General features: G+C 44.3%; 1 protein-coding gene across 3 annotated transcripts in view; it reads right to left on the bottom strand.

The window, feature by feature from the left end:
- Positions 1-386: 386 nt before the first annotated feature.
- LOC137194276 (tetratricopeptide repeat protein 28-like) overlaps positions 387-13,569 on the bottom strand; it is a 168,406-nt gene continuing 155,223 nt past the window's right edge. For 2 of the 3 annotated variants that reach the window (XM_067606025.1, XM_067606039.1), the window contains 13 exons: positions 12,207-12,366; positions 10,337-10,477; positions 7,331-7,475; positions 6,985-7,164; positions 6,254-6,798; positions 5,722-5,969; positions 5,485-5,609; positions 5,170-5,401; positions 4,815-4,891; positions 4,050-4,073; positions 3,123-3,252; positions 2,893-3,000; positions 387-2,758 (listed from right to left, as the gene is read on the bottom strand). In XM_067606025.1, coding sequence (XP_067462126.1) covers positions 1,149-2,758; positions 2,893-3,000; positions 3,123-3,252; positions 4,050-4,073; positions 4,815-4,891; positions 5,170-5,401; positions 5,485-5,609; positions 5,722-5,969; positions 6,254-6,798; positions 6,985-7,164; positions 7,331-7,475; positions 10,337-10,477; positions 12,207-12,366 — 3,725 coding nt within the window. In that variant the 3' untranslated portion in view covers positions 387-1,148. The remainder of the gene's footprint in view (positions 2,759-2,892; positions 3,001-3,122; positions 3,253-4,049; positions 4,074-4,814; positions 4,892-5,169; positions 5,402-5,484; positions 5,610-5,721; positions 5,970-6,253; positions 6,799-6,984; positions 7,165-7,330; positions 7,476-10,336; positions 10,478-12,206; positions 12,367-13,569) is intronic. The other variant, XM_067606030.1, reaches the window with a different exon arrangement.

Genomic DNA, 13,569 nt, shown 5'->3' with positions numbered 1-13,569 from the left:
CGTGCAATTCTAGTATTTCCTGCACTGCCTGAAGCCCAGTTTCTTTGTTTATTGACGTGTTTTTGGACCTGGTGCTGAGCTTTGCATGCGTCTACTATCTACTGTACAACATTTTTGGCTTGTGTGTATTGGTGTGATCCCTTACATGGCCTTACAGTAACTGTGGAGATGAACTGTGAGCAGCTAACCAAAGAGTGAGAGGTCTCAAGAGGAGAATGTATCTAGTATTTCACAAGTAAAACATACTGTAATATATATTGACCCATCCCTTTAATCATCTTGTTACCCCTCTTATTTACCTTGTTACCCCTTGGGGGATGGTGGTATGATGTAGTACAGGTTGTAATATAAGTGTTCCATACTAAAGAATAGTGTAAAGTCAAGAATACAAGAGAGAAAACAATGATGTTTTTTTATTGAAACAGTTTATTGATAAATGACAGATGGTTGTCATGAAACTTTGATGTTTAATCTCAAAAAATCATGGGCTAAAAAGTCATACATGGTACTTAACATTGAATAGCAAGAGAATCCATGCTTCAGAGCAGACACTCAATTCACAAAGAAATCAGGCAAAATGCCCTTTTGATTTCAATAAAAAATATTAAATCTTTTTTTTCCCCACTCTATCCATCTTTACATGGTACAGGTTTGTTCACTTTTTAATAATATAAAAACGCTTAATACTGATTGTGAAACACTGGAATTAATTTACAAAACATAATAATAATTATTATAATATTAATAACAATAACAAACAATAATAACAATAACCATTAAATTTAAAAACAAAAAATAGAATGGAGGAAATCAGTCATAGCTGTTGCATCTCGGCCCACACAAACAGCAAGGTTTTGGGGGGGAAAATACCAAATGGCATTTACATTTACCTGACACACAGTTACACACAAACACAGTATCAGGTCGTTGAGTATTTCTCATTGCCATTTACAGTGTTATGGGCACATAGACAAGACACTCTCTAAAGCATTCATGTGCCTCTGCAGGATCACACTCACTGACCAATCAAATCCTTCTCACTGTCAGTCAAGCTCGGTGGACCAATAGTGGCCCTCACAAAGTGCCCTACTCCTCCAGCACACAGGATAGTAAATTATAGGTAAAAGTATAGGACCATTTGAAATGTCTCAGCATTTAGAGGAAGGGAAAAATCTTCCAGGCGACAGGAACTTGTATCCATTGCCAGCAGGTAGTCGGATAGAACGAGCACCAGGGCTGCTGCTTGTGGAAATTGTAGGAGATGGAGCCACTTTCCTGGGGTTGGAGCAGTGGTGTCCATTGGAAGAGTTCTTGCTGCCCCTGTCCAGTGACTGCAGCCCCAGCTCCCGCAGCTCCAGGCTGTCTTGGGTGTCATTAGGGGAGCAATGGCGTGGGGAGAGGTTCAGAAGGCTCAGTACATCCCTACTGGCAGAACCTAGGGGTCCAGAAGCACTGTGGACAGCTTTGACAGGACCTAGATGTTGCTGTTGCTGGGCTGCAGCATTAGCCCAAAAGGTCTTCAGATTGTGGATGGCTTGGACTTTCTCATCAATGACCCCTCTTCTTAGACGGTCCAAGTCTGGAGCATCAGCCGATGTAGAGCAAGCAGAGCCTGTGGAGGAGTATGAAAGGGCAGGGGATGGAGCACTACCGGACGGGGACTGGTGACCAGAACTGGGAGACACATTACTGGGAGAACGAGAGATGTGGCCGCTGTATGGAGAACTTGGGTACTTCAATTTGAACTGTGCATGGCTGTCCAGAGTGGGTGAAGGGTGGCTGCCCTCCTTTTGGGAAGACTCAGAGACAGCAGGACTATTGTATCCAGAGCTTATCTTCTGCAGTGAAGAGGAACGGGAGGGAGGTTTGGGTCTTGGGGAAGACTGAGCTCGACCACCAGCGCTGTTAGGACGGCTGAATGCGCTAGTTTCAGACGAGCGGAAGGCGCTGCTCCGAGCTGAGGTTCCTCCTGCTGTCGCACCCTCTGCCCCGGCCCGTTGAAGACTACCCACTGCCCGTAGATGGCTCTGAGTCTCCTCTAGAATCTTCTGGGCCAGCTCCTGAGGATCCAGAGGGACAGTTTTTTCTTCCTGAGACTTGACAGTGCTGTCCGTCTCAGTACTGGACTGGTCTGATTCACCTGTATCTGAGCTGCTCACCTTACCCACCTTCTGGAAAGGTGAGTTTGGACTGGGCACCACGCATGTTTTGACAGGGGAGGTGGGGGTGCTGACACTGCCTCTTGATGATACTGATACAGTGTAGCCTCTTCCTGCCCCTGTGCTGGATCCACCGACAACCCCCCTGCCTCCACGGTGGTGGCGCTGGCTGTGGCCTGGTGGCAGGGGCAAAGAGTCACAGTGGCTTCCCAGCGGCTCACTGCTGATGATAGAAAAGCCCTCGTATTCCTCCTCCTCACCCCGGGTTCCTGCCACAGCAGCAGCTGCCCCATGAGGAGAGGAGCGACTACGGGGGACATGAGGGTGCTTGTGGGCAGAGTAGTGTGCCGTGGCCCCACCGCGCTGCCGATGACTGAGGAAATCACAATCTGACTTGGAAACAAAGCTCATGGAGGAGGCTACAGAGCTGAGGCTATAGACAGAGATGGCATCTGATGCCTGATTGTCCAGGCAAGGAGGAGAGAAGGGAAGGCTTGAGTATCCCATGGGCAGGGGGTTGGACACAGACTGGGCTGAAGCTAGAGACTCAAGGGAAGATGAGCTGTCCAGGCTCAGACGCTTGGGCAGTTCTGTGGAGTCTGAAGGGAGAGATGAAAGACATGAAACATGAAAATGGGAAAATTAAGGGACTGAAGATATAAAGAAGAACAGAAATTACAATGAGCATGAGTATTTTTTTTTCTCAACAACCAATAGTACAAAATATACTTACCAAACAGCGCCAGCAGAGACTGCAGAGCAAAGTGCAAGGTGCGGCGGTTGGCCATCTTGCCTGTTTTCAGCACCACTTCTTCTTGGCCTACCTCACATAAGTCAAAACCTGCACACACACAGAGAGACAACAATAATGTGCCAGAGTTCACAAGGGCACATGGATGCATAATGAGAGGGTAGTTGGAGGAGACAGGAATTCACAGTTTTCTTAGGAAACAGATGACTCACCTAGAGCAGCCAGAAATTCATGGCATCCCGGCAGTCTCCATAGCTGCACACTAATGGACACCTGAATGGGCAGCAGAGAGAAGTCCTGTTCTTTCTCTCCTGTCTGGAGCTGGACCAGAACCTGGTGGAGCTGGAGAAGAAGAAAGAGAAGACAAAGAGAGAAAACAAGAAAAGTTGGCAGTGGTTAGGGAGGAGCGTTAAACCAGTGAATTCTACTGGAGATGTGATTAATGGATAAAATGATTTTGGTGAGCAAACCATGTGATTTTTCTTCTGTTAAGAAAAAAAAATCATCCAATGCAAAGTTATTTAGATCTTTGCTCTCAATTCAATAAACATTTTTTACTTTTAATCAGCTATAGTGCCCTAAAATAATGACAACCACATCTTATTGTGTAAAAATAAGTGAATAATGAGTGATAATCAGTGCTCAGGGTAACAGAACGTCTGCAGGGAAACAGAGCTAAAAGGCTTTCAGCTTTGTGGAAGTTTACATGTGCCCTTGCCTATTCTGTTTGGGGATTACTTGGCTTAGAACAGAGACACCTTTGTCCACCTGACGTAACTGTTCAGAAAGCAGAAACACGCCTCTTCTCCTCACTTCACTCTTCATGATTATGAGAGGTTTGTTTTCTACATCATAGCTTTATCCCTTCTACCAGCCTGAAACATTCCTCTGACCTGTAATGAACCAGGGTTATAAATCCTTAAATACCTGTAATCCCTAATGTCTGACTGCAGGATCTAATAATGGGAGGTGAGGTGGAATTGCTAAGCTACATTTATGCATGCATAAGGATGACAGAACAGCACGATACAAACTAAATAAATAGATTAATTGTCATGCAGCTTCTACACAAGAAAGAGACGTTGCAGAAAGAACAGGCTAGAATGGGATGGAGTGCAGGCAGGTGAAGGCACACTTACCATAGCCACCATATTTTTAACAGCCTTCAGACCGCACATTAGGGGAATGGGAGAGAGAATAGGCTTTTAATTGCATGCATACAGGCCATTCACAAAGGGTACAAGGGTTCAGGTCAACAAGAAGGATAATAGCAACAAGTAACAGTAGTGTATAATATATCACCCTGACGACAGAGTGGAGTTTGACACAATCAGCAAACATAGATTAGGTTAAGCATGTTTCATGTTCTGCACATTGAGACCATTATTTGCAGTATGAGGCAACAAAAACTGCTAATAACCAACTAACTGGATAGTCTTTCACTTAAAGCATGTGACAGCCACATGTTACACGTAAACAGGGATAAACCTCAGCAGCGCAAGATTAATTCTCTGGCGTCACGAGTTTGGGTGCAGAAGAACATTACTCAGATTGTAGTTAAGACCTTGTACTTGAAGGACTGCTAGACAGGCTTCAATGCAGCATTTCAACGCAGATTAAGCTGCAGCTTGAGTTGCCAGTGCACCAGCGCGTATCCAGCCCTGATGTAATACAGTTATGCAATGACAGAGCCCTGCTATTCTCTTCTAGCAAGAACCTCATGGTGCCAAGGCCTGTAAAAGTTTCGAAGGAAGTGAGCGGGACGGCCTCAACAATTCTTAACATTAAATAAAATATGTTTTTGTGTATATATGTTGTTTGTATTTTGGGCCAAAGACCTATTTGTATCTCGAGCATTAGATTTAAAAATCTGGCAACATTTGTTCAGGACTGCAGGGGCCTACCCGGTTGATGAGCTGCTCTCCTGCCTCTGAAGCTGTGATGAGTTTGCACAAAGCCTGGAGAGCTGGCGGCGGCAGACCTGAGGGATGGGATCAAAGGAAGTTCTTCATTATTCATACACCAGGCATGTTTTTTATACCTAAAGCTAAGTAGCTCTATGATTAAACCGGCGGTATCATATACAGTGATATACTGTATGACATGGTTACAAACAGAAATGACAGAACTGGCCATGCTGTATGTGGGAAACAGTATAAATTCACAGCAAAAAGCACATCTTACATAATGAAAAATGCAAAAACAGACTGATTTTGAATTTGATTTAACTGTGATGCAGAGCTTGTCTGTGGTGCATACCCAGTAGTGATTGTAAAGTGGTGCTGCACTGTTGGAGCCTGTCTCCTGGGTCAGCAGTGGGAAAGAAGACAGCAGCAGGGATACCAGGGCCTGCAGAATCAAGCCGGAAGCCCACAGCTGTCAACAGGGCCTGCCAGCCAGGGACTCCCCCCACCTTGTTCTCCACACTCTGCTGGGATGTGTACATGGAGTTACGCTGACCGTTCTGTATTCTCTGAAGAGACTTCTCCACCTGCAAACAGCGCAGCAGTATAGCATCAGTATTTTTGTGTGTGTCTTCGGTTGTGAAATTACGTATGTCATTCCTTGTCTCACCAGGTGGAGTAAAACTCTCAGAGCATCACGTGCTCGATCAGGATACTGAAGAATCTCAGCCAAAGCTTGGCCAATCAGGGAAGATGGGCTGTTAAGCTTCACATCACTGCCAATCAGCATGTATCCTGGACAGAAAAAATGCCATTAAAAAGAGCTCCATGGCTATTTAAATCTACATTTATCTATTTTTAATTGTACATTTGTATAATTAACACATAAATGAATAACATCACTAACCTGCCCAGTTGGAGGGGTGTGAGTACTGCTTGCTACTCTGGACAGTTTTCATGGCATCTGCCAGAGCTGCACTAGCCTTGGTCCCATTAAGAAGAGCAGTGTAGAAGGCGTGGACAAAAACCTTGGAGGCTGCGACAGGGACAGGCCACAAGGACACCAGAACACACTGAGCACCAGCAGCCAGGAAGGCCCTGGTCAATCCCACGACACCGTCTGCTGTCACCTTGCTGCTGGACTCCAGGTACGAGCTGAAGAATGATAACCACACATATAATTGAATTAGGAAGCAGTAAAATATTTTATAGCATAACATTTCAAGCATGATTTGTTTTTATCTTTCTAGGCTGTGCTATCACATTCTCATTAGCTACATGCTTTATTTTTTAATGTTGTACTGTATTTAATGCCTTTCCTGTCTGTAAATCAATCCTCAATCCACATACTGAGTCATTAAAATAAAATAAAACATCAGGACTTAAATCAACATAACAGATCACCATTTAAATGTGTTCTCCTTAACCAGTCCACCTACCCCAGCACCACCAGCTTGACAGGTAACCTCAGGTCCAATATGTCTGCAGCTGTGAGCAGGAACTCCTGTAGGGACGGACTGTCACAGATGCTCTCCACATCACTGCTGTCATCCTGCATGTGGAGAGACTCTGGGATGGTGTAGCCGCTTCCAATCGAGCCCTTCCTGCCTCTGCCACTGCTCCCTCTCCTTCCCCCTGCACCTCTCCCCACTGTTCCCACTCCCACGCTGGCACTTGCCCCACCGGGCACGCCCTCTGGGTTTGGGGTGAGTACCAGAGCAGCCAATTTCCAAGAAATGTGGGTGGCAAAGTGGGCACACTCAGCTTGTGTGAGGGCACTCATGACCCTCTCCTTAGTTGCAGCAGGGCCAGCCAGGGGTTGACAGCCCAGCAGCTCAGCCACCATTAGAGCCTCCTCCTCTGCAGAGGACATGGGTCCCCAAAGCCAGCGGTCCATCACAGGTGAGGGCAGTCTAGGGTTCCCCACCACTGCTGCCATTGAGACACCACCACATGGAGCTGGTCCAGGGCGCCGGGAGTGAGTCTAGGAGCACAGCAACCAGGGTTAAATTCTAGCTCTACATTCGAAAGACAACAATTTAATAATCTATAATAACATTATAGATGACTTAAAAAAGTATAATCAGGGGATATAAAAGTCTTCTGTTAGTTCTGTGAGTTTCAAATAGAAGTAGAAGTATTTTTAAGATATTTGAATAAGAAGCTCAACCTTTAGACTAGATCCAAGGCCGTGGATGGAGGGAACAGCAATGAGGCTGAAGCGCTCATACAGGTATTCATTAGAAGAGCTTCCTTTTAGCAGGGCGAAGGGGATGAGGTAAAGTTCTCCCTCCAGCACCATCACCAGTTGTCTGTGTCTGCCGACGGGCCCGCTGGAGTGCATCAAGCCCTGTCAGACAAAAGGATTAATGTTAAGATACACAAACACAAAATAACATTCACAAGGTGTGGTGCTTTTGATTCCTCATAATTGCATTTTCTCATGATCATGTTCTTCATCTCTGCCACACAACTACATCAATAGGCAGGCAATGGCCCATAGTAGTAGCGCTCACCCCCTCCATAGGTGCAATGAGCAAATCATAAAGTGCCCGGAGTGGAGGCTTGCCGAGGTTGCTGGAGCGACGAGGCAGGGAAGAGCTACCTTCTTTGGCTGGAGACATGGTGTTACTGAACAGGCTGGTCATACTCTGGCAACTCCTGCATAAACACAAACATGACACAAAACAATGCTATGTTATCATTTGTAAATTATATTTTTCCCCTGCAAATCTAGTGTAGTTTTAGGCACTTTGCAACTCCTCCATAATGCATTTAAAGTAAGCTCCAAAAATATTTGAATGAACTCTTTTCATTTTTATGTTTTCTTTAAATTACAAAATGATCTTCCTACATTCCAGCAATGTGCTTCGACTCAATGCCAATACAGTATTTGATCTTATTTTATTATACATAATCAATTTGCACAATTAGTTTAAACAGTTCTACAGTAAACCTAAGTTAAAACTTGGTTAAAGTCAACATAAGGTCCTTAATTGAAAATACTGCATAATAATTCAAGTTTAAATTCAAAATATTGCTGAAAAAAACATAAAAAAATCCTGCCTGTCAACAGAGCTCTTGTGCATGAAACTGTCCTTTAACATCAAACCATCATGCTGCTCTTATGAGCTTTGCAGTCGTGCTGGGAATGTGGCTGACAAGGTCCATGTCTAACTTGCTGCATAGTGTTACATCAGATATGGCTCTGGAAAGACGCAAACTCAGCCACTGTAATTTCTGTGCGTTTGTGTGTGGTAGTAGTATGCTTCAGCAGAAGGGAGTGATTCAACACTTTCAATCACAAAGGCTCAGCTTTCTTTTTTCTGACATGCTCACTGTCAGATCTAAGTTTCACCAAGCAAGAGGCAGATAAAGGCAGGCCATACTAGATCTCCATTGTAATGTGTTATATATATATATATATATATATATATACACTATACATATAGTATATGTAATTTCACATGATACAGTGGCAATAGTACTGAGAATATTATGTCAGTGTATATAACACTCCACTAGATGGCAGTATTGAACTATGGTAGTTTGGAGCTTAGAATAAAATGCAGTTGCAGCGCTGAATGCTATCAGTTTGCCAGAATCACTACAGGAAGAGGAGGAATGTCTTTATAGCGACCCACTCTACATATAATTAAAAGTCAGAGCTTCAATGTACTGCCAGTGAATACTTCACAGGACTTGGAGCTTTTTTGAAATGGAGCAAAATATGGCAACAGCCCTGTGTGTTTGAGGCATGCCTCAGAAATGACAGCTCCCTACTCAGACACACAACATACTGAGAACTGTGCCAATTTTGGCCATGGAGTTAGAAGTCTTTGGTGCTGTGGGCACACAGGGCCAAAGCTTTATGTCCGCACTTGTCACTTCTCTCCATCTGTTCCACCAGTCAGAGTTTCTTCCGGGCCCCAGCCAGGAGACATCTATCCTGCCCTTCTGGTAGCCCCAGGCCACTGGCTTCCCTCCCTCCCAACACTCTGTCTCTCTCCCAGGCCTTGGCATGAGCCTCCATGGGAAAGCAAACAATCGTTTGTTAGGCTGACAGGAAGAATGAAAGCAGAGGCAAGGGATAAGCCAAAAGAAGGTGAGTGTCAAGCGCAGAGGGAAATGACTAAGAGCAGTAAGGCTGAAGGTGAAGATTGCATTCTGTGGCTGCATTTGAATGAAATGATTTGAAGTGTGATCTGAGAGGTGACACAAACGTAGCCGAATCTGCCTCTATTACATATGTAAGCTTTTGATTCTGACCTTATTTCTAGCTACAATATAAATTATTGCTTGACAAGCAAGTGGCCACTCAGCTGTAAATACAGGTCTCCTGCTCTATCAGTGTTTACTGCTTCTTAACTGACAACTTCATCATGATCCTCATTATGCTATCATCTTGCATAAAAACGTATTCAATTACACACTGAGGGGATTAGACATGAGAAGATTTTCATTATCACCTTCCCATAGTAATCCTTCCAAGCTCCCTGGTGTAGATTAGATCTCAGAGTTAAAATAGGACAATCGAAGAAAATACCAGGTGAAGATATCACACCAAAAAGCACAGATCTTCAAGTATATTTTTCTTGTACCGATTTGATTCAAATGTCATTTAATTAGACTTCATTATATTTTTTTTACTCTCTTTTAATTGGGAGTAATTGTGAAAATACTGCAGTCTTCACACCAGTAATAGCTTAAATTTTTAACATGTTAGGGAAAATTTATGTAGTTTATCTTGACATCATATCCAGAGATGTATGACTTGAAATGACAATGAGGTTCTCTTCATTTTCTCTTGCTTTAGCATTGTGATAGATGATAGGCTCCTAAGCATGAGGAGCTTTATAATTCAGGGTTTTTTGAGGCCCAAAAGAATGAGCAGATTATTACCGGCAGCCCATTAAAAAGGCTTAATGAGCACCGAGACGCAATTAAAGCTGGAATTACCCTCTCATCAAAGAACAGCTCAACTGTGGACGAGGACAGGGAAATATGACCAAGACACACACATATGCACACATGCACACATTCTATTGGTATACATTACCAATCAGCACAATGTAAATGAATACTTTGCATTGTATCATTAAACGATACTCGAGCTGAATGAGCACACAGGCAGACTCGCTGAAATCTCCACAAATCTGCACAACAAACACAGACAGGGCAAACATCTAAAAACCACATTGGTCTCAATGTCTGTGTCTGGCATGTAGACGCACACACACACACACACACACACACCATCAGAGTAGGCAGTTGATAAGGGCTTTAGGAGCTTGGCTCTACTCAGTCTATTTAATAAGGAGGATTCACATGCTGCCTCTGCGCTAGCTAAACAATGGAGAAAAGACTCCTTTCACAGATGAGCCACAATACCCATGAATCTCCTTACCCGAGCAGATATTTTTTAATCTTTTTTTCTGTGGAAAAGTGGGTCTGAGTAGCTCTTGTTGATTAGCCTCAATAACAGTGCAGGAATGTACAGGTGCTTTGCAACAGTCTCCTACCTGTTGAACAGGTTGTTTCTGGACACCATGCGCAGGAAGCCTGTTGGATCAGTGACTGAGTTAAGCTTGTTGTTGAGCTCCTCAAACTGTTGGTCCAACAAATCTCCTGCCTCGCTTTCTGTCTCACTGCTCGAACACCCTCTGAGAAAGAGAGAGAGAAAGACACACAGAGAGAGTGAGAGACATGCATAGCCATAGAGATGTTGGCAAGAAAAAAAGGCACTTCAGCAAAGTAGACAATACACAGACTTACATTGTTTCTCTGTGGATAAATCAACTTACACACACTCCTGATCTGCCCAAAATACACACTGTTCAACCCACACATACTTGGCCTAATTTCCCCGAGCTTGGTCCAACACCGTGATGGTAAGCAGAGTTAAATCCTTTCATTATAATGCTGGTGATGCTGATCCAGTCAGTGGGGAGTCAACCATCCCCCACTCCACAATCACTAACCCCCCCGCCATGCGCTCCCTTCATGCCCGAACCTCTCCTCTGATGCATCCATATCATGTAACTCTTATGTCAGCTTCTTGCTCTCCCAGTAGCTGTGTGAATTTGCGCCATGGGATCTCTCATCATCTTACGCCCACTACCACCACCACGTTTTAAAAAAAAAATCCATGCAGTATATGTCTCATTTGAGATTTGTTCTCCTATGATGTCCACACTGACAGACCTTAGATGTGGACTAAGAGAATGGATGGATGCAGCATACAATGCGGTTTTAAAAGATGATTGCATAGAAATTCCATATATTATTACATTTCTACTGTAACAAAGGCTGTATCCTTCCCTTTCTATATCTTGCTTTCTTTCACACACATCCTCTCCCTATTCTTCTCCATCCCATTCATTTTATCTCTCCACTCATTTCAGAGTGCTGTGTCCTTTCTCTCCACTCTGGAGAATGAATGGGCTGGTAAGTGGTGCCATATTGTGCCCATCCAGGCGCAGTGGCGTGTGTACAGCTTCCCATTGGAGTAGTAAATGAGCTGGTAATGGGGCAGGAGGGCCAGGCTGCTAGGGTGGTGGAGGCTGGCACTGGGTGGACCAGCTGGGCACCATGGATCAAACACCAACTAGAGAAACCAGGCTAACGTCAAACGCGGTGTAGACCCATGGATGTCAATGGGCACTAATATAACTCATCACATTTGCCATCATCTCATGCAGTGTCCTTCTGGTTATATTCCATGTTGTCTATGTGGTCTTTATCCACCAGGATCTGCTTCTTTGACTGTTACCTCACTGGTTTTACCATCACATCCTCCTCCCATTTACCTTATACTCTAAGTAAACCCATTCTGTCTTCCTTTACTTGTCTGGTCTGCTGTTTGTTAGGTGGGTTCAACTGTCTGGCCATCCAAGAGCCATTATTCCGTCTCATTTATTCTCACTGGGGAGAGAGCGGAGTACTTTGGACAGGTAGTGGAGGCCTGTCATCACTGAGTGCAATGGGGCAGAATAACACTCTTTAACACACACACACACACACTCTCTCTAGCTCTCTCTCGCTCTCTCTCTCTGAATGATAAAATGACCCTTCTTCAACTAACTCTGGGGCTTAAAGTGTCAAGTTTTAGTTTAGGTGTTTGTTTTTTGCTTTGGGTAACATTTTTGATGACGAGGTGAAGTCATGTCAATGTTGCTTTAACATTCCTTTCTGATAGTTGATGAACAAGGGCTCCCAAAAGAGTGTGTGTGGGGGCGGTGGGGTTGCTTAAAATCAGTAGATATTATTTCTGGAAAATAACGTACATGCTTGTTTGATAGAATAATACAAGTTTAATAAGCTTGTGTGAATGCTTTAGCAGCTACTGTTGAATAAGTATGTTATTGTTACGGTTGTAAACATCTATCTCACCTGCTGTAATAGGACTCGACTCCCAGAGCCTCGCGAGCGCTGGCGATGTGCTGCTCCAACGAGGAGCCGCTGATCACCCCACCACCACCTCCCTCCTGGAACTCTGACCCTCCTTCTGACACGCCCTCGCCCAGGTACACTTCATGGAACTTCAGGATGCCTGCGGGGAGAGACGGGAGGGCAAACATGACTGGTTGCTTTCAGGTGTTCATGTAAAAAAATAAACGGGAGACATTTTCCACACCCATTTTCTAATATGTTTGTATTACTCGCTCGCAACAGGGAAGGAATATCGGATCGTTTCGACTGAAAGCTGTGAGTGAGACCACGTGCAGTAATTCATCTGTGGAACCAGATGAATAAAACAAATAACGTTCAATAAAAGATAAGAGTAGGCTGCCTATGCCATCTGCTGCCTGCCATGAGACCTCAGCTGAGTTTCGAGAAGGAACATCAGAGGGGGCGGGGAAGAGCGCACTGGGAGATGGAGTATAGGTTGTGTGTGTGTGTTTGTCAATGTGAATGTGTGTGAGTTTATGGGTGTGTCGGTGCTGTTTAAGTGTGGATGTACTCACGTGTTTGTTTGGTATTAAACACGATTGAGTGAAAAGTATTTGTGATTCAGATATAGTATATGCGTGTACGTGTCCATTCAGGTCTATAAAATGTCACATAATTTACACTACTGGGGTAATTGGGACCTTTGTAGCCCTTTTTCCTGACTGCAGACTCTTTTGCCTTGGCCATGTTTGTGTGCCAGCTGGATGCCAGGGAATGCCAGGAAGTGACAGACAGGCGATTAGTGAGCAAGTGGCTCCCTCTTAGCTTGGGGCAATATTCAATGCTTTGAAGATCTCCACTAGTCCCTGTAGTGTTCCTCCCATCCTTATGACTAGTGCTAGGGGGTCAAGTTCATCTGGTTGCCTGGGAGCTGGAGTTGATCAAATGTTCAGGCCTGGTGGCATGGGACATGGGCCACAGCTCTCATTTCCTCTCTTTAAAACAGAAAATACAAGAGAGCCACAGAACAACTAACAGTGTGGCAGCCACAGGAGTTGAGTGACATGCACCGTAGTTCACCCACAGCTTTGTCTACTCTCTTTGTGAAACTGGAATTTCACGACTCATATAAAAGAGCGGCATCTTAATCCCTCTGCCTGTGTTGGTGTTACTCAGTGTGTGAACACGAGAGAGAAATACACACAAGTACACAAGCAATGCCAAGAAGAAATATAAAGAAAAGCAAGGAAAGAAACAAAAAAAAAAACAAAGGAGGCAGATGAAAAGAGACAGAGGAATTATGTTCTGACTTGGCTGAAGCAGAAAAGTGTTTTCCTGTTGGCATGTGTGAAGATGTTGCCAG

Source organism: Thunnus thynnus, chromosome 2 (genome assembly GCF_963924715.1).
Source record: "Thunnus thynnus chromosome 2, fThuThy2.1, whole genome shotgun sequence".
Classification (NCBI taxonomy): Eukaryota; Metazoa; Chordata; class Actinopteri; order Scombriformes; family Scombridae; genus Thunnus; species Thunnus thynnus.
This window is presented reverse-complemented; position numbering and strand designations above follow the sequence as displayed.